General features: G+C 35.8%; 1 protein-coding gene across 1 annotated transcript in view; it reads right to left on the bottom strand.

Annotated features, from left to right (window-relative positions):
- Nucleotides 1-23,476, bottom strand: part of ipo11 (importin 11) — a 172,197-nt gene that overhangs the window by 2,467 nt on the left and 146,254 nt on the right. Inside the window, exons 28-29 of the mRNA XM_079637995.1 lie at nucleotides 22,165-22,260; nucleotides 20,241-20,325 (exon numbers count right to left, since the gene is read on the bottom strand). Of these exons, the coding sequence (XP_079494121.1) occupies nucleotides 20,241-20,325; nucleotides 22,165-22,260 (181 nt within the window). The remainder of the gene's footprint in view (nucleotides 1-20,240; nucleotides 20,326-22,164; nucleotides 22,261-23,476) is intronic.

Below are 23,476 nucleotides of genomic sequence, written 5' to 3'. Positions count from 1 at the left end.
TAACACAGGTTTGCAAAAATCACTAACATCATAAAATGAACACACACAAAAAAATCAAGCATTATGTTTTTAGTAAAAAATATGTAGTTTTAGGCCTTATTTTAAACTTGGAACAACAAGCACTAGCTCACACTTCATAAAGTCGAACAGAATGTGTGTTATGGGATGCCAGAGTAATATATATATTCTAGAGAACTAGGATTTCAGAATAAGCCCATTGCAGAGTTAGTTTATAAGTGTGAATGGATTACTTCAATATAAGGACATAGAACTGCAGTGAAATAAAACACTTAAAGCTGTCATAAAGAAGGGATCATATACAGATAAAAATATATGAAATACAATATACAGCATTAGAATGATGGATCATATAATAAAATGTCTAAAAGTCTGAAAAATGACAACAACAAAAACATATGCTAAAAAAAACAAATGAAAACCTGAAACAAAAGTATTTTTAAGGTCAAGGTGTTTCTAGTGTTAAAAAACTGCTTTAATAAGAGAAAAATAAAAATTAAAGCTGCAAGCAGTGATGATAGGGCCCTTACACCTTTAGGAAAACAAAGCACGGGTGGACAATCTTTAAATAGGTAATATAGGAGGACTATGTCAAAGTTGTATTTGCCAATATTCCTGCTGCCAGCTAGTTAGCACTATGACTATAACTACATTTTGGCATGCAGATGTCTTCAGGCCAGGTTTCTTATCAAGCATGTGAAGTTTGGGGCAGATTATACATTGTATGCTTGAGTTACAACAACGTCCTGATTCATGGCGATAATAGCATGCTTTAGCACTCAGCTAAGTGTTTCTAGCATGTTTAACACTCAATGGCATATTTTAGTATGTTGCTAGTAGTGCATCACAGTTTTAAACATGTCACTTCCTGTTGTCAGGTAGCAATATAACTATAGCTGAATATTGCCGTGTAGATGTGTTCAGGGCAGGACTCTTATCAAACATGTTAAGTTTGGGGAAGATTGGACCAGGCATGCCAAAGTATTAATAGCATGCTTTAGCACTTAGCTAAGTGTTGCTAGCATGTTTGAACATATTTATAGCATGATGCATGCTAAGTTTGGGGCAGATTGAACATTGTTTGCCTGAGTTACAGCAACTTCCTGTTTCATGGCAAAACATTGAAATTTGTCAGGCCACCAGGGACATGCCCTTTGATGAAAACTCAAGGTATTCGCAATTTAGCATTGCAAAGGCCTTAATAACACACTAAATCACAAGACAAAAATGGTAAAAAAAATCACAAAGGACATTAAAAACACCTTCGCACCAAGATACTTTTTTGTAGGTATTAGGACATCACATGTATGTACCGAATTTCGTACACGCCCGTGGTCCGTGAAACGTAGTGGGAGGGGCGCTTCGTTGACATTTTATAGGTGGCGCTATCGAGCCATTTTGCCACACCTAATTGTGAAACCCATATCAGATGTACATTTTCGCCAGTTCTGACGCATGAGCAAAGTTTCATCATGAGACTGAGCATGTTCAGGCCCTCAAAAATGCGATTCATTTCGGAGAAGAAGCAGAATAATAATAAACGGAGCAATTCCAAGAGCAATTCTCTTCGAAGAGGAACATAAATTAATGTGTTTAACTAATCAATGTAAGATTTGTGGATATAAAGAAATAAAGGTGCAAAACATGATGCTGGAACATGATCCTAAGAATTGTTTTCTTTTCTCCCTTTTAATAAGTCAAATCTACTCGATATCTATATCTGTTCAGCACATTTGTTGGCGACAGAGACATTGACAAGTCAGCAGACAATTGTGAAGGAATTTTCCTGGTGTAATAAAAAAGGCATTGATCCGAGTTTAATCAAATGTGACTTAACTCCTGAAGACAGGAATGAAAATACAAGACATCGATTCCCTCTCAGTATTTATATGCTAATCCCGACTGTGCTAACACAAAGGGCTGACGTCTCCACCCTCATTAAGATGAATTCATTAATTGACTTTGCTTTCCATCGCGTAGACAAAGCAGTGTCACACTTTCTTTCTGTCATACACAGGAAAACAATACATTAATAGGATTTATTGATAAAATGACTCAAATATTTTAAAATACTGGTATATTTTTAGGGGTATAACCAGTCAAGCTGTAATCAATTTTAAAATTAGATCATGTTTCAGAGGGTGAAGTCTTTAATAATTGGTTACATTTTTAATGATGTAACGTTATCAGAGAGAGAGAGAGAGAGAGAGAGAGAGAGAGAGAGAGAGAGAGAGAGAGAATTAGCATCGCTGCATATATATTTATATATTAATTTGATGTTTTAGGCTCTATTATGCATCAAATGACTGGAGAAATCTAAGTAAATGTAACATTTAGGCTGGGGAGTCAATTTAGGATGGTGTAATTTCAACCCTCTCTTTGACACGTGCTGATTGATGTATTGGCACTTGATGCTTTCAGTAAACCTCAACAGCAATGTTATAGTTGTAAATATTGCATAAACATTGCATTAATACATTACACGTTTATTTAAAAAAACATTAAGATGTGTCATGGAGCGTAAATCTGTCAATGTGATGAGCATTAACAATGCCAGCTGTGATCTTTGGTGATTATACTTATAATTCACACTAAATTAACTCTGGCAGCTTCCCTGCTGCATATGAAAAATAAAAGAGGAACAAAAAGTCATTTTCCGCAGTACTTTTGGATTTAATGATTTCAAATGCCACCATCTGCAAACTGTAATATCCTCCAAAAAGGTTAAATATGACAAATGTCTAACACACGGTCTCTCTCTCCCCATAATATTGGTGTAAAACACAAGACTCAACATTTACCCTCCATGAGACATTTGCACAGAAAGCTTAGCCCCAGTGCTCACATCTTCCCCTGAGATGTTTGATCACCGATTCATCTGATTCCCAACCACCAGATCAGAAGGATCAGAAGCCCCCAATCATTGTGTAGGATTGTTTTTTATTCATGATTCTGACATCATGCAGGATGTGGAAGCAAAGAACCTTGTGTCTGGGAAGTTTGCAGCTCAACGTTTGATTAAAAGGGTAAAAGTGATGGTTATTTTTCTCACACTCGTAGTCACGGCTTGATTCGGCCGTAGACAATCACAACCGAGCTGATATAGAGCAACATCGAATGACCACGAGTTTGATATTGTGGCTAAAATGATCATTTTTTACTTTTAAAACTACATTTTCCAAAATATGGGCAAATTTTTTACACTAAACCATGTCAAATTATCCATGTTGTCCCCATGAATTAAATTTAGAAATTTGGGTCTTTTATAAAGTGAATTTGACATAAAAAGCTGTTTTTGTATAAAAACCTATTGAAAAAAAAAAAACATTTTTAAAATATATCATAAATCCTACAAAAACTGCACAAAGGTGGTGTAAAAACATTAATAAACCGAGTAAAATGTAATTTGTAAAAAAAAAAAACTATTATTCTGTTACAAAATGACATGTTGACAAAATGATATTGCCTGGGGTCTCCAAGGACCCCGAAGACAACGAGTGTCACTCTTTTTTTCACGCTAACATAAAAAAAAGATATTCCAATTTTTTTTTACATTTTTTTTTGTAGATCTAGAAAGTGTTGAGAGCCGTAGAAAGTTTTATAACATTTGGACAAAGTAAAAAAAAATTATTTGAGCAAAACTCATTTGCGGGTTAAAAAGACCCCGAAGATAACCAGAGGGTTAATAGTTGACCCCGAGCATCCGTTGCGAAATCGAAAATGTCACTTTAGAACTAGCAACAAAAAAATGGGCTGCTTCAGTTAATAGTGTAGTATTACTGAGTAGAGTATTATGAGAGAGAGCAAGAGAGAGTGTGATTACCTGTGTCTGGTATAGCTTTCTTTGTCTAGGTCAAGTAATATTTTTTTATAAATAATAAATGAATTTGCCATGTCAGTGCACTGATAATATAATGCACTGACAATATTTTTGTAGTAGCTTCTTTTCAATGGTTAAGGGGATTTCACATGACAGGTGTCAGCCCTGGTCAATGCATTGATCTCTATGAAGTGAAGCGTCCGATTCAGCGTAACCCCGCGCCACGTCGCTTTTCAGTTAAGCCTCGCTCAAGATGGTGTGAAAAGTTCAAATAACCTTCTCGTTAAAAACCTTGTTTCATTCAATTAGCGTTTTTTAATTGACTGATGTAATCTGCATTGAAGTCGCTGAAAGATCCCGACCACTAACTTCTAGTGTCTTGGAGACGTTGCCACAGTTCTTCTGGGTTTAGTCGGTCTCAGTTTTTTCTGTTGCTTTGTGTAATCCCAGACAGACTCGATGATGATGAGGCCAGATCTCTTTTATAATTGTTCTCAGATATAATTGTAATAATCTCCCTGGATTATTACAATTAATGGCAAAAGGAATGTTTGGAAATGTTTTGGGGTGAAGTACTGTAAAAGTCATATATATATATATTCATTTTATACTAAACAAATATGAAGTCTCAGAAAACAATGAGGTAATATTTCCCCGTGTTTAAACCTAATGGACTGTGTGAGTTCTTGACATATTTAGTCCAGAGGGATTTAGCCTTAATAGCATCTTATTTTTCTTCCCAAGTGAGTTTACAAGTCATAATGGATTGATTTCACAGAGAACTGCATTGTCACTGCTGGCAATACACACAGTAATATACACTAAACAAACCATAACCCAATTACACCAGATGACATTTGAACATTTCAGAGTCAGACTCACGATGCAACATGCTGAATGAATCCGTGTTTTAAAGCCAAGGCTCTTCTGAGGAGTTTAAAGGTACGCTCTGAGGACTGAATGTAGCATCTTATACAGTAGTATTATTATTATATTACCACTTACTGTATATAAACAATATAATATCATTCAAAAGTTTGCCGTAAGTCTTGAATGACTTACTTGTCATACAAGTGCCCAGCCATGTTGAGTGATTCCTTCAGAGTGAACACGAGTGAATCTGACTGCAGTAGATGTGAAAGATATTAATAAAAATGATGTTATATCAGCCAGCGCACATACCTGTATTTAGTTCCTGTTTTCGGTCTAAGTCCAAAGTAGTCGATCGAGTTCACACGCATAGGTTTAGTTACCTATGATCACGCGCGTGAACTCGACAATCGACTACTTTGGACTTAGACCGAGAACAGGAACTAAATACAGGTATGTGCGCTGGCTGATATAACATCATTTTTATTAATATCTTTCACATCTACTGCAGTCAGATTCACTCGTGTTCACTCTGAAGGAATCACTCAACATGGCTGGGCACTTGTAATGACACATCAAGGATGACAAGAGAAATAAAAGCAGGTTTAAAATTAGACCCCATTCAAGTCAATAGGGTGCAAATTTTAAAAAGAGGATAACACGGTGTAGGCAACACCGATTTTTGTCGTTGTTCTCTGTATTGACAGCACTCCAAATTTACTAAAAATTGAGCTCAATGTTAAAATTGAGAAAAAAAAGAGTTCTCCTTTAATACGATTTTTAAACAAAATAAACCACTTTTATGAATTATTTGTACTCAAAATCTGTTGCTCCATAAATGTTCAATACAAACATACTGTATATATTTTTTCTGCAAACATACACTACGAGAGTAGTAAAAAGCACATTTTTGTTTCTTTAGCCCCGTTGTACCCCGATAGTAGAAAAAAAAGAAGAAGAACTGGTCATGTCAAAATAGCTAAAATACTAACCCATGACCAGGGGAAAGGTGTATCATGCGGCGCCTTTTAAGGAACGGCCTCATAGTCACAGTATCAAAGTTGAAACATAGGAATCAATAGATAAATGCTGCTGCTTGTGACCTTGGAAGTCAAACAAAATTGTACATGGACTAAATCAGATCTCTCCAGTGATCCGATGGAACATTGATGCTTTCCTTGGAACACAATCAATACTATCAATTGCAACTGGACAGCTTCCAAAAATAAAAAAATTAAATGCGGTATTAAATCCCACCACTCACTCAACGCAGCATCCATGAGCTTTGAGGGATTATAGACATGTTCATTGTCATTGGTAGCATAAAAACAAACTGAAGATTCTTTTATGAGTGGATGAAATGAGATCACTAGAATGCAATTGTGATGCACACAAAAAAACACACGCATCTGCAACGAAACATGCAGATCGGATGACAACATGAAGCAGCATTGTCAGCTCTCACACAGGAAAGACGCTGAATTTCATAGGGTGTTTTTATCTCTAAGAAAAATTAATTAGTTTATGGAGTGAAACCTGAAGTCCTCAAAATGGTTTCTTATTGTAGGACGTGGATCATTCTGCTTAACCGAAATCTCCAAGACCATCAATTGTTGAGACCTAAGTGTCAGTTAGACACAGGAAGCACTAGGACCTTGAACAATTGAAGGATTTTGTTGAAAAACAAGGATGGGTTTAAGGAAAAAAAGGCACTCCAAAAAGGAACCTTGAAGTATTATTCTGAGCCAAGCCAGTACTATAAAGCAGAGAGGCCTCTGGAAGAAATCCTGCCCGAGCCGCCATGAACTTTTAAAGGATTTTCCTGAATAAAGTCAAAAACTTTGAAGACCAGATGTGTAAATGCCAATAAAGTCAATCTCAACTTTACTTAAAAGTAAAGGCAGTCATCTATATTTAAGCTTGACTGGACCCTTGATCTCCTTTTCCAGTGTTTTCGGGAATCCCCCACATAGACTTTCAAGTAAAAAAAAAAAGCTAGATTTACTCAGTAACACTGTATAACTTTCATTAAGAACATTGCAACACTATTTGTTAAATAGTAATGTTAAGTTATGTTAAATATAATATGTTAAACAGACAATTAGTCAGGAAGTGAGAAAATTGATAATAGCTAGAAATGTCTAGAGTAGGAAAAGCCTATAAGTTCATGTACTGTGAGCACTCTATACTGTGAAGTATACTGTGGGTATACTTGCAACGTTTTGCTCAGATTGTATTTAACAACTAACTTCTATTAACTAAATCAAATTAATATTTGGTGTGTCCATCCTTTGAGTTTTAAACAGATTTTCTCCAGGTAGGTATCTTCAAGCGTCACCTGTCATCTAAGAGTTATCAGATTAAAACTGTCATGATTTATTTTCAGTTTCTTTCTAACATAAGAAAAATAATGTGCCAAATCTTCCCAATTATTTGATTTCAAAAATTTAAGCAAGAATAGTTTTACGCATATCCACAGGAAATTATTCAGCTCATTTTTCAGAAATGAAGCCCAATGTGACACTTTTTCCACACATAATAGTAGTAGCAATAGTAGTAAGAGTATTAATAAGAAGATATTTTGGGTTTGGTGTCCATGAAAGGGTACTGATGAGGCTGTGGGGGTGCAGAAGATAAAGAAGATTTTTAAACAGTTAAGCAACAGTTATACTTCTAACGTAAAAGAGAATTGTCATTGGTCAGTCTCAGGGAAACCAACAAAAACAAAATAATTTATTTACATTTGTAAAAGAAAAGCCATTAGAGAAAATAATTTATCAATTATGGTCTCTCTCTCATATAACCATCAAGTGTCTACTCCACAAAAGAAAGACATCTCAGCTAACAGACAATCACTGCAGTGCCATTTCGTGTCCAACACAATCTCAAAATCTCAGTCTCTAATATGTTACATATAAATCAATGACCATTCAAATGGCCATGCATTAAAATCTCTGATGCAGATTTCCAGATTCATTACATATACAAACTTTCTCCCCATTCTGTCTCCTCCCAGATATAACCAAAATGGAGATTACAACACCTTTTTATTATGCATAACTTCATCTGCATGCAATTTTCAATTTTCTTGTGCAATTTCTGCAATTTAGAAGGCATTTCATAAGAGCATGACCTTCAGGAGTCAAAATAATGATGAGCCAAAAAAATTGGCCATACGAATATTTTTATAGCTTTTTTATTATGCTATATTATATTATATAACTATGTTAATATTGATGTATTGATAATTTACTAAATGTATATTACTTCAATAAATTAATATTTATTAATAAAGATTATATTCATATTTAGGATGGACTCAATATTAACTAATCAGCTTCACAATTTAGTCATGATCTTAAAATGTTTTCATTGTCTTAAGAATTTTTTTTATTAATTTATTCATACAAATAGTATCAGTATTGCACAAACGAAACTACATCAGGACACTCTGCCCTTTGGTTTAAACCTCAAAGCCAATTGTACGGCCACTCACTATAGCTGTACTGACTAGTACTGTAAGGTATTAAAAGCCAATCCATTAATCCATTTTCTAAAAGGAAAGGTCAACCTCGCTGTTTACGTAGATCAAAATTTTCAGGGATGATGGGACAGCTGTAATTTACTTCCCGAGTTGCCAATAAATCCTGCCTTACCTTACAAAGTTGTCTGAAAGGTTAAGCCCACGTTTGCTTACTCTGCACTTCCTCAGGCTCTTAAAATAGACTCTAAATGATATTAATGGTGTGCTTTGCATCCACTTTGCTGGGCTGGTAATGAGGGAGTGGATCAAAGAGATGGAGCCATGCTTCATGAATTTCTAATTAGAGTTTTAAGCCTCATCAAGTCACTCAAAGAAGCCGTGGACTAAATGAGAGCGGCGCTTTCCCATACAAATAGTGCATTCAGTCATTCAGAATCAACCATCATCCTCTTCTGTGAGCGACATTGTCTTCTTACGTGTTCTGGGCAAGCAATGGCTTTTCTTTAATCTGTTGGGTCACACAGAAGGGAAAGGAGTAGCGGGTGGCTCTACTCGGGCCAGTGACTTTAATATCTCCCGCTGACAGACGTGTCACAGCACCGGATCATTTAATAATGAAGGGAATTCTCCAAGTGAAAGGCTGCTGTAGTCTTAAAGTCTTTGGAGAGGAAACCGCTTTTCACAATGTTGTATCCATGTTTAACATGGGGTCAATGACAAATGCTGAATTTTAAAAAAAATCATGAGGGTGTTATAAATTTTATCCATTTAAGCTGAACTGACAACAATATTGAGGATGGATTCACAAAACATTCTTATGAATAAAATTTTAATGTAGCAGTTAACCAATCATGAATTTAAATATTATGGCCTAGTCATCATAGGTAAGTCGCAATGGCAATGCACTGGCTTTTGGATCTCAGGAGTTTTTCCGAGGATACAGGTATGCCATCAAACGTAAAAGCTTTACTATTTAAGTGAAAATGAATGGCAGGTGATATACTGTAATAGGTCATCCAGGGATTTTTCGTTTTCGCCTCGCTGTCTAAACCCCGGCTAAAGTCGCAGAATCGAATTATGAGATTAAGAGCGTCAAAGTAGTCATAGCCATAAAAATGATGAAAACAGGTCATTTGTGTTTATTGCTGTAAACAATTATAGATATACCAAGGGCTTTTTACAGTAATGCAATTTTAATGTATAACATGATAAATACAGAAATTAATGATTTTATTGACACTACGTTTTATTATTTTGCGCAAAAAAATACCAGAAGTTGTCTTTGATTGATTTCAGTTGTCTCTGGGTTTACTTTCAGCACAGAAACACCTGATTCTTGTATCATTCGGTTCAGAAACAGCTTTTCTACAATTATAAATTGCAAACAGACCTTAATATCAATCCACACGAGCGACAATCAATGGCAGTCTCTGTGATGATGACTAGAGCTGTGATTATAATCGTTTTTATTAATTAAAAAGTTGCGTATGTCCTTCAGTAGTAAAGCACTTGTGTCTGATGTTTCGTTTCAAATGCTTGATTTGAAACGAAAGTGCTTGTCTTATACGGTCCTCCCCATTCGTTTCAACGTTTCACGCTTTTTGGACACAAAATTTGGACAATTTTGGAATTTCTCAAAAATACGATTTTCTGAGCCCAAAGTTCAGCAAATCTTTGACATGGTTTTACTCAGTCAATATTAAAGATATCAAGGTTATATTTTCACAGAATGTTCATAACATTATGTAGGATGATTTTATGTATAAAACAGTGAATCACAAAAAATACATATTTTAGCAGGGTTTTCCCAGTTTCACATGTTATATAGTAGGAAGTTATAGAACAGAAACAGAGGGTTGAAATGAGGGAGATGTGTAAAATGTGCTCTGTTGGTGTGCCTCCAGGAACACAATTGGGGAACACTGAATGGCGTATGGGGGAGAATGGGGAAAGTTAATCTAGCGAACAGTGAATATTTTTTGTCATGTGACATCATTTATTTAATTTTATTTTTATTTGTTGTGACAATTTTTGTTTAACTAATTATTCATATATTATATAGTATACTATTTTTTTTTTAAGTTGTCACCTCAATCTAGGTAAGAGTGCATAATGTTTGTCATGACAATCAATTTATATTTATTACATTTTATTTGATGTATTTTTTTTATTTCTAAGTGTTATAGAATTTCTTATTCATATATATATATATTTTTTTTAACAAGTATTTTTAATATAATATACACGTCCTGTGTTAAAGATGCTTCTAAGACATGCTGAAATATAATTAGGCTTAATAGCTTTAGAATTTAAGTTAAATTGGCACCGCTTGCCCCACGATCACGTACCTAATTGATAAACAATTAGTTCTATCCACTTTTTCTTTCAGTTGAAGTCATTATTTTCAGTCTGTAATCTCTTTTTTCTGTAGTAGCAGAGTTTTTTGTTGTGCTGCTGCCGTGCCAAAAATGCTAATTTTGACCTTTCATAATCTCCTGCTTCAGGGGTATATTTAGTCTCGAGAAATTTCAGATAACTGTGTTAAATCTTGAATGTTAACTTCATCTAGACCTTTGAAATGGCCTGATTAGCTTTTTCCCCTCTGTAAAGCACAGTTGCGGGGAAGGGAAATATAATCCAGATTATATTTTATGATATACTGAGTTCATTTTGACAGTGAATCTCTTCGGAGAAGTGATATCAATTTCTAATGTGTGAAGAGAGAAGCATCTATCTTTTGTAAGTTACTTATTTATTTTTGCTGTTTTCTTTGTTTTAGACAATTCGGTAGAATCATTTAGAAATGAGTGTTGCATATAAGATGTCAGACTTGAAGTTTCTCTCTTCTGAGGACAGTTGAAGCGAAAGGGGATGCTGTTTGATGTACTCTTGTTTTACAGTGTACAATATTGCTTTAATAGCCAGACTTCAGCTTAAACAGACAATTTGATTAGCAGTGGGATTAAAGCTAATCAATACCGGGAGACAGTTTTATTGCACAACGAGTAAAATTGCTAATGCTTTGTCATTCATCTCCAAGTTGTCATTCAGGGTTAAACCACCAAGACAATTTGCAGTTTTTATTTTAGTGAGCCAGAATTGCAGTCTACCATGTGATATTTAGCAGGGGCCGGATTCACAAAAATCGTAAGAAGCTAAATTAATTTTTAAGACGTTTGTAAGACTGTACATAAGTGCATTTCTTAAAAAATATATTTTTATTGTACATTAGGTTCCAGTCTAAGATTTGCTGATCAGCTGAAAAAACTGCTCAAAAACCGCTTGTAGCGTTACTTTGCACACTGTTTTTCTTGCATCTTCTTCACGTCATGGGCATGATCGATCATTGTTCACATTGTCATAGTAATATGTATTTTATGTAGCTACAGCTAGTGTTATGTTGCAATTTAATAAACATCTCACTATGTCCTAACCAGGCGCGATGCAACGGTGCGACACACGATAACAGGTATTTATAATCAAAGTTTTTGCCCCAACCAGACGTGACGCGTTACGTGACGATTCTATTTTACAAATGGTTTTTAAATAGAAATTTCTGCAACATTGGAACAACAACATACAATGACAATGAAAATCACTGGTACTGTTATATTATAGCTATAACTCACCTCAGATCTTGAAAATAAATTAAAGGAGTATTTAAAGTTCAAGCTCAATGTGAACAAGACAAAGACTGTTTTAATCTCTCAGAACTGTATGTACAGTATTTTTAAAAATGTTAAGATGGTGTAATATTTATGAATTCGATTATGTACTTATCCATGTCATTGTGAGTGCAGTGCAGTTCTTATCATTTTTTCTTTTTCTTAAAACTGCTCTTAAGTTATAAATATATAAAACATAGCAGTTAAGAACAGGGCTTAAGAAAGTTCACTCCAAACAGAATCAGTATTTTAACGTTTCTGTTCACTCCTTCTGTAACATTACCATTCTGAAAGTTGGTTTGATTGGAAAAAAAATACTGGTTACTTTAGACAAGAGATTGAATAATCCAGTGGATCCTCACACTGTCTGCAAAACCTTGTACGTCTAGTCATAGCCATATACATCAGTTATATATCTCTAAAATAACACAAGATTGGGCGACCACATTTCTACAATAAACTCTGTAACTTGTAAGTTAGTCGTAATGCCTCAGATGCGGCCGTTCTAATGAAAAAACACAAATCTCCAACATTCGCTGGAGAAACACCTCCATATGAGCTTGATTTAGGAAAAATGTTACTACAACAAGTGTACTAGAATAAAACTTGTTTACCGGTTATTATTTAAAAAGGCTACAGATTACAGTTTTTTTCCATTAACTGAATAGTAGCGGCTCTCACTGCACTAAATTGCTATTTTTTTCTGGTTTCAAAATGCACACCACGCTGTACTGTACTTCCGCCTAGATTCTGAAGTGCGCGTTCGATGAACACTCGACGATCCCATGAGGCCACGGGTGAGGATTTATGAATGGTAGTGAAGCGACGCAAATGACGCTGGTAGATCATGTGACTAACAACATGGCAGATGCTTTTTAAGCTACTGTTTATTTGCCAATTGCAGGAAAACTTCCCAAGGGCCAATTTGAGATTAAGAGTCAATCGTGACTCTAGTGGAAACACTCTGCTGAGAGCTGCTTACTGGATACCATAGACTTCGTCACTCACCAATGAATTAAACACACCCTGTAAATTGAAAATGTGAGAAACACAAGAAAGAGACCAGCATTGCATGATGCTTCCAATAAATGAAGCAAAAATGTGTCCGACACCACTTATCAACTTGACTCAGAGCACCACTGACACGATCCTCTCAGTCACTTGAGGAAAGAGAAGCGCTGCTCGATCCTAAGAGGCAGCTCTAGAGGACAGAGTGCTGTTATGCTAGCGGCGCTAATGCGTGGCCACGGAAAACAGAAGAGAGTAGAGAACGCTTGAGAGGGTTCTCAGTATGGTCCTATCATCAAACTGAAGGTTAAGCTGTCTCAGACATGCTGAGAGCTCTTCATTTAGGTGTGGAAAAGGTCAAAGACCTTTAAAATGGTTGCATGGAACTACAGAAAATACAGAACGGTGACAAACAAAACCATCCAAAATGAAGTTAAAGCCACAATGAATGTTGATTGGAAACCAACTTATTTGGTTTATGTATTTAAAAGACTAGAACCCAAAGTTTTTCATTTGGTATTCCACAGAAAACAATCGCATCATATATTGTTTTGGAATGACACAAGGGTATGCAAACAAATGACAAAAGTTTCAAGTAATTTAACAAGGGTCATACAAGAGGACTCTGATACCCAACAAAACAGTCATTAGGTCCATTAAAAAGCTAAATATATAAAAGACAAAAAGTCTATTCAAGTCTTACTATAAACATTATTCTTCATTGTGCCAAAGCATTGTGAATGTCTTTTTCTCCCATGTGCCATTTTCCTCTCCCTTGCTGTCCAGTCCAAATTAGCATATTACTATTATGCTATGATAACATTCTCATAATAATCTAATTAGACTAACGGCATGAGGGCCGGCTGGAAAGTTTTCATAGGCAGACTGAAGAAAGCTGTCATTATTTCATAATCATTGTATTTTTATGTGATTTGCAAAAACCGCTGAAATCTTGAGCTGAATTCATTACTGATGATTGTCTAACACAGTTTTGAGTTCTAATTTAGTTTTGATTCCCTTAATAATAATATGCTAATGCAACCATCTAATATGTTAACATTAATGATCTGGAGAAAAAAAGTTGCACTAAAAAAAGGTTCAAGCTAGGCTATAAAATATTTGATAGTATGTTAGTAATTTCATCAATGTAAATAAAAAATAAATAAAATAAAAACCCTGTCACAGGTTAATTCCTCTCAATAATAAGTTCTTTCCACTGGATAATAAGTTAGAATCAATGATTGGGGGAAAATATAGATTACCATTTAGTTTGGGGTCAGTAATATATATATATAAAGTAATACTTTTATTCAGCAAGAATGCCTTAAATTGATTAAAAGTGAAAGTAAAAACATTTATAATTCAACAAAATATATTCTTTTTAACTTTCTATTCATCAATGTATCATGGACAAATAATTGTATCATGGTTACAACAAAAATATTAAACAGCATCAACATTGATAATCAGAAATGTTTATTGTGCATCAAATCAGCATACTATAATGATTTCTGAAGGTTACGTGACACTGAAGACTGGAGTAATGATGGTAAAAATTCAATTTTGCCGTCACAGGAATAAATGACATAATACAATTTTTTTAATTCTATTAATTATTACTGTTCAAATAAATCCAGCTTTAAAGGGGAGATTGGATTGCCCCTTTTTACATGATGTAAAATAAGTCTATGATGTTCCCAGAGTGTGTTAGCTCAAAATACCCCAGAAATAATTTTTATAGCATGCAAAAAAAGTTTTTGTGTGTGTGCCTTTCAATGCAAATGAGCTGCTTACATGAAGAGGGCGGAGCTTCAAGAGCCCATGCAACAACATAAAAGGACAATCTCACGTACTGAAAATGTCAGAAGTGATGGACAATGATGTGGACAATGATGCCTACAGAGCCAGAGAATATATATGCTGCATGGGGAAAAACTGCAAAGTCTTGTGATGGGTCTTTTAAAACTTATTTTAACATGAGTGCTACATTTTTAGAATGCCTTGTCATGCATGAGATGCTGCAAAAGGTCCAAGACGCAAAGGCAATGGTTAAAGACGTCCGTCAAGCACATTAACATCGAAAAACATTGTGAAAAAAAGCGCCGTGGAATGGAAAACCGCGTTCTGTGTGAATGGCCCCTTAGGTAAGCATTAGAGACTTCTTTCATTTAAAAAACATTTTAAAAAAACCTACTGACCCCAAATGGCAGTGTAGGCTTCTGCAGCAAGTCTAAACAAGGCCATAAAACATTTGAATGCAGACGATATCAAGAGACAATAATTTAAAACAATCACATTTTTTTCAAACCAAACAAAAACAAGGAACCCCCTGACCCCCCCACCACAGGGCAATGAAAAGTGAAAAATTAAAAGTGTGTGAAATTAGGAGCGTTTCGCTCAAAGCAGCAAAAAATAAATAGACATTTAACAGGTTAACCGAATCTAGCACACCCTGGGATTCACGGGTAATAAATCAGAGTGAAATGTGCTTATTAAATAGATGGTTCCGGGTTATGCAATACCGCATCCCGAAAAAGCAAACGGTTTTAATTCAGTATTCTTGTTTTGATTGACCTTCAAACCCTGAAGCATACAAACAAATAATGAGAGAAGGCAGGGATGAGCCTTAGTATTGAGAGTGTGACTATGACAGAGACACTAATGTAAGAGGCAGCATCAACAATAACAGATTAAGCATATTTAACCTATCCTGTTCACGTCATCAAAAAAAATGACTAATTCACTTCAAATAAATAGCCCTGAGATGCCATATGCCGTCTTGGACGCTACTTGTCAGTATGAATGAGTGTAAGCAAAACCATCTTCTTAATTACACAATCTATATTTACTTTCACTGAGTCAGGATGAAATACAAAAACTATAGCGCTTTAATATAAATTACAAAAGATGTCCGAGGGCCGAATGCCTATAACACACCAAGGGGAAACCATTTCAGTTCCATTTCTTTTTATAATGGCAATGATGCACACTACACATCAGTTGCAACAGAATGACAGTTTAACCAGTTTGGGAAGCAAGGTTAAACAAGGTTAACGCCGCCCTTATTTCAGAACTGTCCCCCTGTCTAAAGCCGCTGGCACCAATTTTGTGCAGGACTGACTGCACAAATATCACCCTGTCCGTAACATCATGACAGTTGGGTGGTTAAATGGCTGCAATGATTTCAAATACACCGTTTAAGTATAAACCTGCTTCATGCTGGGAGAAGTGATAAAAAAAGGAACATTTTTCCTTTTAATCCATTTTGTGCATCATTAACCAGGGGGAACTTACACCTTCCCTGTGTCAGTCTAGATTTGTAGCGTAATACATCTCTTTGACTTTATCTACTGTCTGTTGGGCACCCCACCGCCTGTTATGTGCGGACTGATTACTCGCTGTGTCCATTCCCTCGATTAGTTTCCTCTGGACTCCGGTCCTCCTTCGAAACGGCTCTGAACACTCTACCACTTTCTGCAGGAACACTAACGTAATTTAATATACCACTGCCTTGCCCAAGCGTTCCAGGTATGTGTCCGATAAAAAAAAAATATAGAATCGATATGTTCAACGTATCTTTTTACACTGGTTTAACTCACCAAAATAACATCAACTATTTTTAAAAGTCAGTTTAATGTAATTTAAGTTGAAATGACTTACACATCCAAGTTGATTGTACTTAGTGTAAGGCAGCAACAATTTTTTTGAGTAAATACATCAAAATGGGACAAAAAACAAACGTATTTGAGTTCCATGGTGTCTAGGTTATATCATGCCACTAATGCAACTTGGATAATAACATGTCAATCTCATCCCTCCTACTTGAAGCATTTCAGTCTTTTGGGGACGTAGGTGTGAGACTGCTTATTAGGAGGAATATTTTGGTCATTTTATCTACTTGAGCACTTGACAGACAAATCGGAGGTGGTCCATCTGCGCAATCGTTTAATTATTGGTCAATGGATGTCTTGGGGCCGTTTTTCTGCATTCCACTGCGCTGTTATTTCCCTAGTTTTTCTATTTAAACATGCGCTAGACGGAAGTTGTTAAATCACTGCGCTCACGTCTAGCATATTTTGCAGCATCTCACGCACAACACTAAAGAAACTAGTTCTAAAGACATAGCACTCCTCAAGTTAAAAATTAAATATAGAAGTTAACACTATTGAACCAGGTGTGTAGTCGCCGACACATCCAAACAGGCTATATTCATGTTACCATAACTCTTCAAAATGACTCAACCTACTCCTGTTATTGGCCATGACGCTAGCTAGCGAGAGGCTGGGCTAAAGCGAGTGTGAGTGTATGTGGTGATCTTTATTTATGCGATATTTATGTCCGAGCCCGACCCGAGAGTTAAAATCCAATTTTTTTTCTCATACTAATGACACATGTACGTTTGTTTGTGTGGAAAGCCCGCTTTTAACAGAAAGGCATACGGAAATGTCCACAGATGAGCGCATCAGCGCTCTTAACACAGGCGCGCTTGCACGTGTTTCGTTGTCACAGCAACATAAACAAATTTCCGCACACAGGAAGACAGATGTTATGGTAATATTTTACATGTATTTGAATCACAAAAACGATTAATCAGATTTAATAAGTGCAACGCGGAGACTTCCGACACTTAATATGTTCGTGTGGAAACTCGGAATTGACGTATGTTCCGCACACAAAACTTGCCTAATTTACATGAAAGATTGCATTCGGTGCACATGTGCACCGTACCGAAAGTCCTGTACCGAAACGGTCCGGTACGAATACATGTACCGTTACACCCCTAATGTATACATAATTGAACATATGTTATCTATTTTTATTTATTTATTTTTATTGTTATTTATTGATTCAGTTTTAATTCTATATTTTTATGTTCGTTATGTTGGGGTGGGATTTTTTCTTCTTCTGTATTTGTTTTGCTCTTGTGCGTTTTTTTGGACAAAATTAATAATAATAGAGTTGGAAAAAAAGATAGGAACAAAAACCAGTCAAAACAGTCAAAAATAATGTGAAAATAACCTATTTTAGCTTCATGTTCTAAAGTGCAAAAAGTTTCAAACAAAGTCTGCATTTTTACACTACCATGCATCTCACATTTTCAAACTCACATGTTCTTTGTGAAAGGCCCCTTTGGCTGTTGCATCATGTCTTACTGGTTTGTTTTTTGTGCATCTTGTGGCTTGTTTTTTTGTTTATGTCTAAAAACAATAAATGAGCATCTGCGTTCAGTTTCATTCAGTTGCACTCTTGACTATCTGTTTTAAAACACAAGAAAGCACTCTGGGTAAACGCTGTGAACGCTTTGGCCTCTGTCTTCATGTCACCGGGTGCAGTATTGATGCAAATTGCAGTCCGCAAAAGCAAAATATCATCAAAAACTATGCTGTATCCCATCAAAAACTGAAAAATGAATCCCCCGCAATTGTGTTTTGATTAGTCACAGCTGTCATTTTCGAGTACTCGGGCACTGAGATTCATCCCACGTCATTCTCTAACAAAGAAATATATAACCGTCATATAAGACCAGTGAGAAAAGGTTGCCACTTGCAGGCTCAAAAATGTGCTTCATTTCAAACCAGCAAGCGGCTGAAAGTATCATAAACCACCAGAGCCGTTTTATCATACAGACAATTAAGAGAAATGACTCACTTAAAACCGCTCGAATAGGCTTTTGAACTACTGCACTTCACATGGTAAATTTGATAATGTTCAACTGTTGTTCGGAAGCTATTGTTGTTGGCAGATTTTCTATCAGGAGCCCCACTCAGCTGAAACATGCTCATGTGGGTGTTACACAAAAAATAACATTAGGAAAAGACAGACTGAGATTTCACCACAATTCTCTCCAAAACACAGCAATGGCATTTTATTCTCTCATTATAGCTTTTATCTAAACACTACGGGTGAGGGGGTTCCCATAAAAAAGCAGCAAAACAACAAATCAGTTTGCCACCAACGATATGGCACTTTTGTACCATGGTTCATCTCATTTCTAACTTTCCATTTGTTAACATAAACTAACAGCATTTATTCATCTTATGTAATGTTAATTTTAGCATTCACCAATTCATTATTAAAATAACATTAACAATTAACTAACACGTATGAATAATTACTGTAATGAATGCATTGCTGATGTCATTTCATGGGAGGGTTCCTACACATTTTCTATTTAAAAATTCTATACTTTTTCCATCCTCAAATTTCCAAACCTCTGTAGATTTTTCAGACCATATTTAACATAAATGGTTCTTCAGCATTATATTTGGTACCCCTAAATATATATATATATATATATATATATATATATATATATATATATATAATTATTTTTTTTCCATTGGTTTTCTTGAAGTGATAATGTGCTTAAATGATGAGAAGGAACCATAAATGCTTTAAAACCTGCGTATATTCATCTCTGACACACCGGATATTTACATACTGTAAATGTGGTTTGATGTTGCACAATCAGCAAAGATTTAGATGATCGTTTGCTCTCTTATCTGTTGAAGGTTTAGGCAGCACACACACATTCATTCTAAAGAGACTTGATTATAGTAAAGCCAGTTTGGCATAATGAAAATGTGTGCCTTGAATTCATTCAGTTGTGTTCGACAATCACAAAATGATTTACAAAAAGTCAGTAAAAGTCCTGGCAGAGAGAACGAAGCATAAGGACGAAGTGTGATGACGATCCGAGATCTGCCAGGACTTTTACTGACTTTACTCAACTCACAGAAGTGACGTCAACATCCGGTTTAGCAGTAGCATAACCCATCAGGGAAGTGTTATTTTAATAAACTTACGATGTACTTACAAACTTTCCAATGCCTCGTTTTAGGAGTACAGAACATATTTGCACTAATATAGAAGTTTGGTACCATTCTGGACATTATTAGTGGGGCAATTTACGAGATACATATTTGTGGCTGTTATCGCCTGCACTAAGCCATTCGGCTGATTTCTCTAAATAAGGGGGGTGTTTGGCTCGAGGTCATGGTGCAAAGGACCCTAGGTTTATTTTACTCGGGACCATCCCTTTAAGAGGATTTTCGTGAATCCGGCCCCAGGACCATAACCTCAGGACAGAAGCATACAGTGAACCGTGAGAAAATTTAACCTTTAGACCCTTATCCTTAGGATAAGTTGGATGTTCATCAAGCTTGTTCATGCGAAATTGAGATTTCTCAACACATTAACACCTTTTGACCTCTTTGTTTGTGAACTGAAGTAGCAATGCAGCCAATTCTATTTGTTCAATCAGTTTTAATGTACTATTTCAATCAACACCCACTATAACTCATCAATAACAGCCACATCTGTCATCAATAGGCGAGGGTAACATCTGTGACCTTTGAGCCGGGGTGCAACTCACCAGTTTCTTCCTCTTGTCCTGTTCTGTTGGGGGTTCTTCGTCATCTGTCAGCTTCGGCTCTTCAAAGTGGCTCATCAGCATGCAGCTAGAGGACAGGCAGCCGGAGAAAGTGAGTAAGGTCGTGAGGCGCGCGTGTGCAAAGTAGAGAAATTACATTCATGTTACACTTCATTTCAAAAATGTGCCTTTTTCCACCGTTTTCCAGCAGCTGTGTAATCTCTCACTGCATTTATGAATACTCTTTTGACACCCCACTGAAGTATGTATGAGGCAGGTTGTGTATACATCCTGCCTGGAAATGATAAAATGCCTTAGGAGATGAACATAAGGGTATAGCACCACATCCTGAAGTCATGAAATATTTGCAATCTCACAGCATCATTCACATTTCATGACCAGCGTACACACAACCCAAACGTATACATAAAACAAACATACTGTATACCAGGGGTCGGCAACCTATGGCACATGCGCCAGAAAACAGATCTATATTACGAGGTGATCATTACTCATAGTTATAAATATTATTAAGGTGTGAGAATTGAACTGCGCAAGTCAATGAAAGAGGGGTTGTGGCACAGTGATCAACTTTCAAATGACACTTAATGGCAAAACGTAGATGACCAGGTCCTGCAAATTCATCAGTTTTCCAGCATCTTTTGCATATTTGAACCCTTTCCAGCCGTAACTATGATTTTGAGATACATCTTTTCAAACTGAGGACATTTGAAGGACTCAAACGCAACTATTAAAAAAGGTTCAAACATTTACTGATGCTCCGGAAGGAAACACAATGCATTAAGAGGCTCGTATATATAATATATATATTAGTGCCGTCAACGTTAACACGTGTGATACATTTTTTCAAGTTTAATGCATTCAAACTATTTAACGCAATTAACGCAGCATCAGTTTTTTGTCATCTTTTGGCTAGCATTACATAAGTGTTCACGCTCTTATTCACGCAAATGCTTTTGAAACCATTCAAGCGCGACAAGACAAAAGAGAACACGCTGTCTGTGAATATCTTGTCTGTGTGACACACAACACGCACAAAAACGCACGCAAGTATAGAGTTATCTTTCACGCTTTATGAACAGTGAAACACAATTATGCCAAAATGTCCATTTTGTCAAGTATCCTCATAAGAGTAGTCTAAAATGAGTTAAATAAAGTCTTAAATGAATGTGAAGAGTTGTGAGAAAATGAGACGGGTGTCAAGGTCTTAAAGTGACAGCAGCCAATAATGCTGTCTGTCATTAAAGTTAATCAAAGAACAAAGGTAACACAGGAAATTAAACACTGCTCTTGACTTAAGGAAATTTTGTAGCTTTATAAGGATTCATCTATATTTATTTTGTAATTAATGCAGTACAGACTGTTAGATAACTTTATTAAATTTCTGTATATGTCCTACCAGTTAGACATCAGTAGCTGTATAAGTATCGATACTAGCCTTCATTCATAAATGATGCGATTAAACTTTAATGTGAACTGTGATTAACTGTGAAATTATTACATTATAAAATATATTAAAACCGTATAAAAGCGTAAGTGTTTTTAATCTCGATTAGTCACAATTACTCACAGAAAAAAAGTGTGATTACGGTAATCTAGTTAATTTTTGTTAATCGATTGAAAGCACTAATACACACACACACACACACACACACACACACACACACACACACACACACACACACACACACACACACACACACACACGTAACCTGCTATAATACTATATAATCTAACAAATACAAACATTGTGACACACATCACGATCACTTCTCTTAACGTTGAGCATTTGTTTCATGAAACCCTGCCATGACAGCATGTGCCCTTGTCCACCATTTTCCAGGTCATTAAGCAGACAAAATGCCTCTGTGGAGAAGTGTCATCAAAAAGAGAGAATCAAACTTACTCTTTGAAGGTAGCCGTCTCAGGGTCTTCCGTCATAACATCGTGCAGCGCCTCCACGCTGATGTTAATGATCCCGCAGAACTTGTCCTGGATCACGCTGAAAAATGATTGCAGTGGGAAACCGTTATTCAGAGAATGAGCACAACGTTCCAACATTCAGACAACCATGTTGTGAGCAATGACACCACTGTGACAGAAAGATGTTTTAGGGTGTCTTCACAAGCCTGCGAGTAGGGATATCACGGTGGCAGTTTTAGTAGTCAGAACCAAAGGGAGTGAAATTTCACAATATTCAAAAACAGTTTCGATACCACAACAGAAAGTAATGCGCTTTTCAAAACATTTAGTTAAAACGTACTGTATAAACAAATGGCAAAAAAAACATAGCCTTAAAGTATTTCTCAGTTTCTTTATTTTTATTATTTCCACACCAAGACAGCCAATTCGAACAAGAAATGCCTTTGTATGCAGGCAAAAACACATGTGAGTGTTCAAAAGCAGTCACCTGTCAGTCTGACAGCGCGTGGGTATGGAGTTGATACTCGCCTAGCAAAACTTTAGAAAGACTGCTATTGTTAAAAAAAATGTTAAGTCAAGTTTTAGCATTGACTTGGTTGCAAAGCACCGGTACTTTCGACATCCCTGCCCATGGGTATTGAGATTTTTAGTCTGAAAAAATAAAATAAAAAATAAAAAACACCCTTTCAGCCTGGAAATAGCTTGCACTCACAAAACCTTTATGCAAGGAACAATCATATAAGTAGTAGTACTCAGTCTGGCTGAGTGTTAAAATCCAAACTACACTCAAGGGATCTAAACGCATTATCTGAGCCAGTTATTGCCAATAAATGTGAAGATATTCATTAGATTATTAAACCCCTTAATGCAGATGTTCTTTATGCTCTGTTATGTAACAACAGTTAGCACTTTATGAAGGACAATCTCTCCTTTTCACAGTCATATGAGAAGGAATATAAAAGGAATAATTCACCCAAAAATGTTCTAACATCCTCCTCATGTCATTCCAAACACGCACTGCATGACGTTCTTTTGCAGAGTTCAGACAAACGCTTGAGCTGCTCTTTTCTATACAGTGGAAGCTCTAGTAAAAATAAAAACACAAACAAGTGCTATATTAGTATTATTTATATACTATTATAGTTTGTTATTTTTGTGTATTTGCTTTTTTTAATTATATATATATTTTTCAGTTGTAATTTCCATTTTATTTTTTAATAGTAATTTTTGTAAAAAAAAGAGTAACATTACAATTTGATTATTTTTTTATGTATTAGTAATTTTAGAGCTTCAAC

This window comes from Phoxinus phoxinus, assembly GCF_949152265.1.
Source record: "Phoxinus phoxinus genome assembly, chromosome: 15".
In the NCBI taxonomy this organism is placed as follows: Eukaryota; Metazoa; Chordata; class Actinopteri; order Cypriniformes; family Leuciscidae; genus Phoxinus; species Phoxinus phoxinus.
The sequence above is the reverse complement of the archived record's forward strand: the minus strand, read 5'-3'. Positions and strand labels throughout refer to the sequence as shown.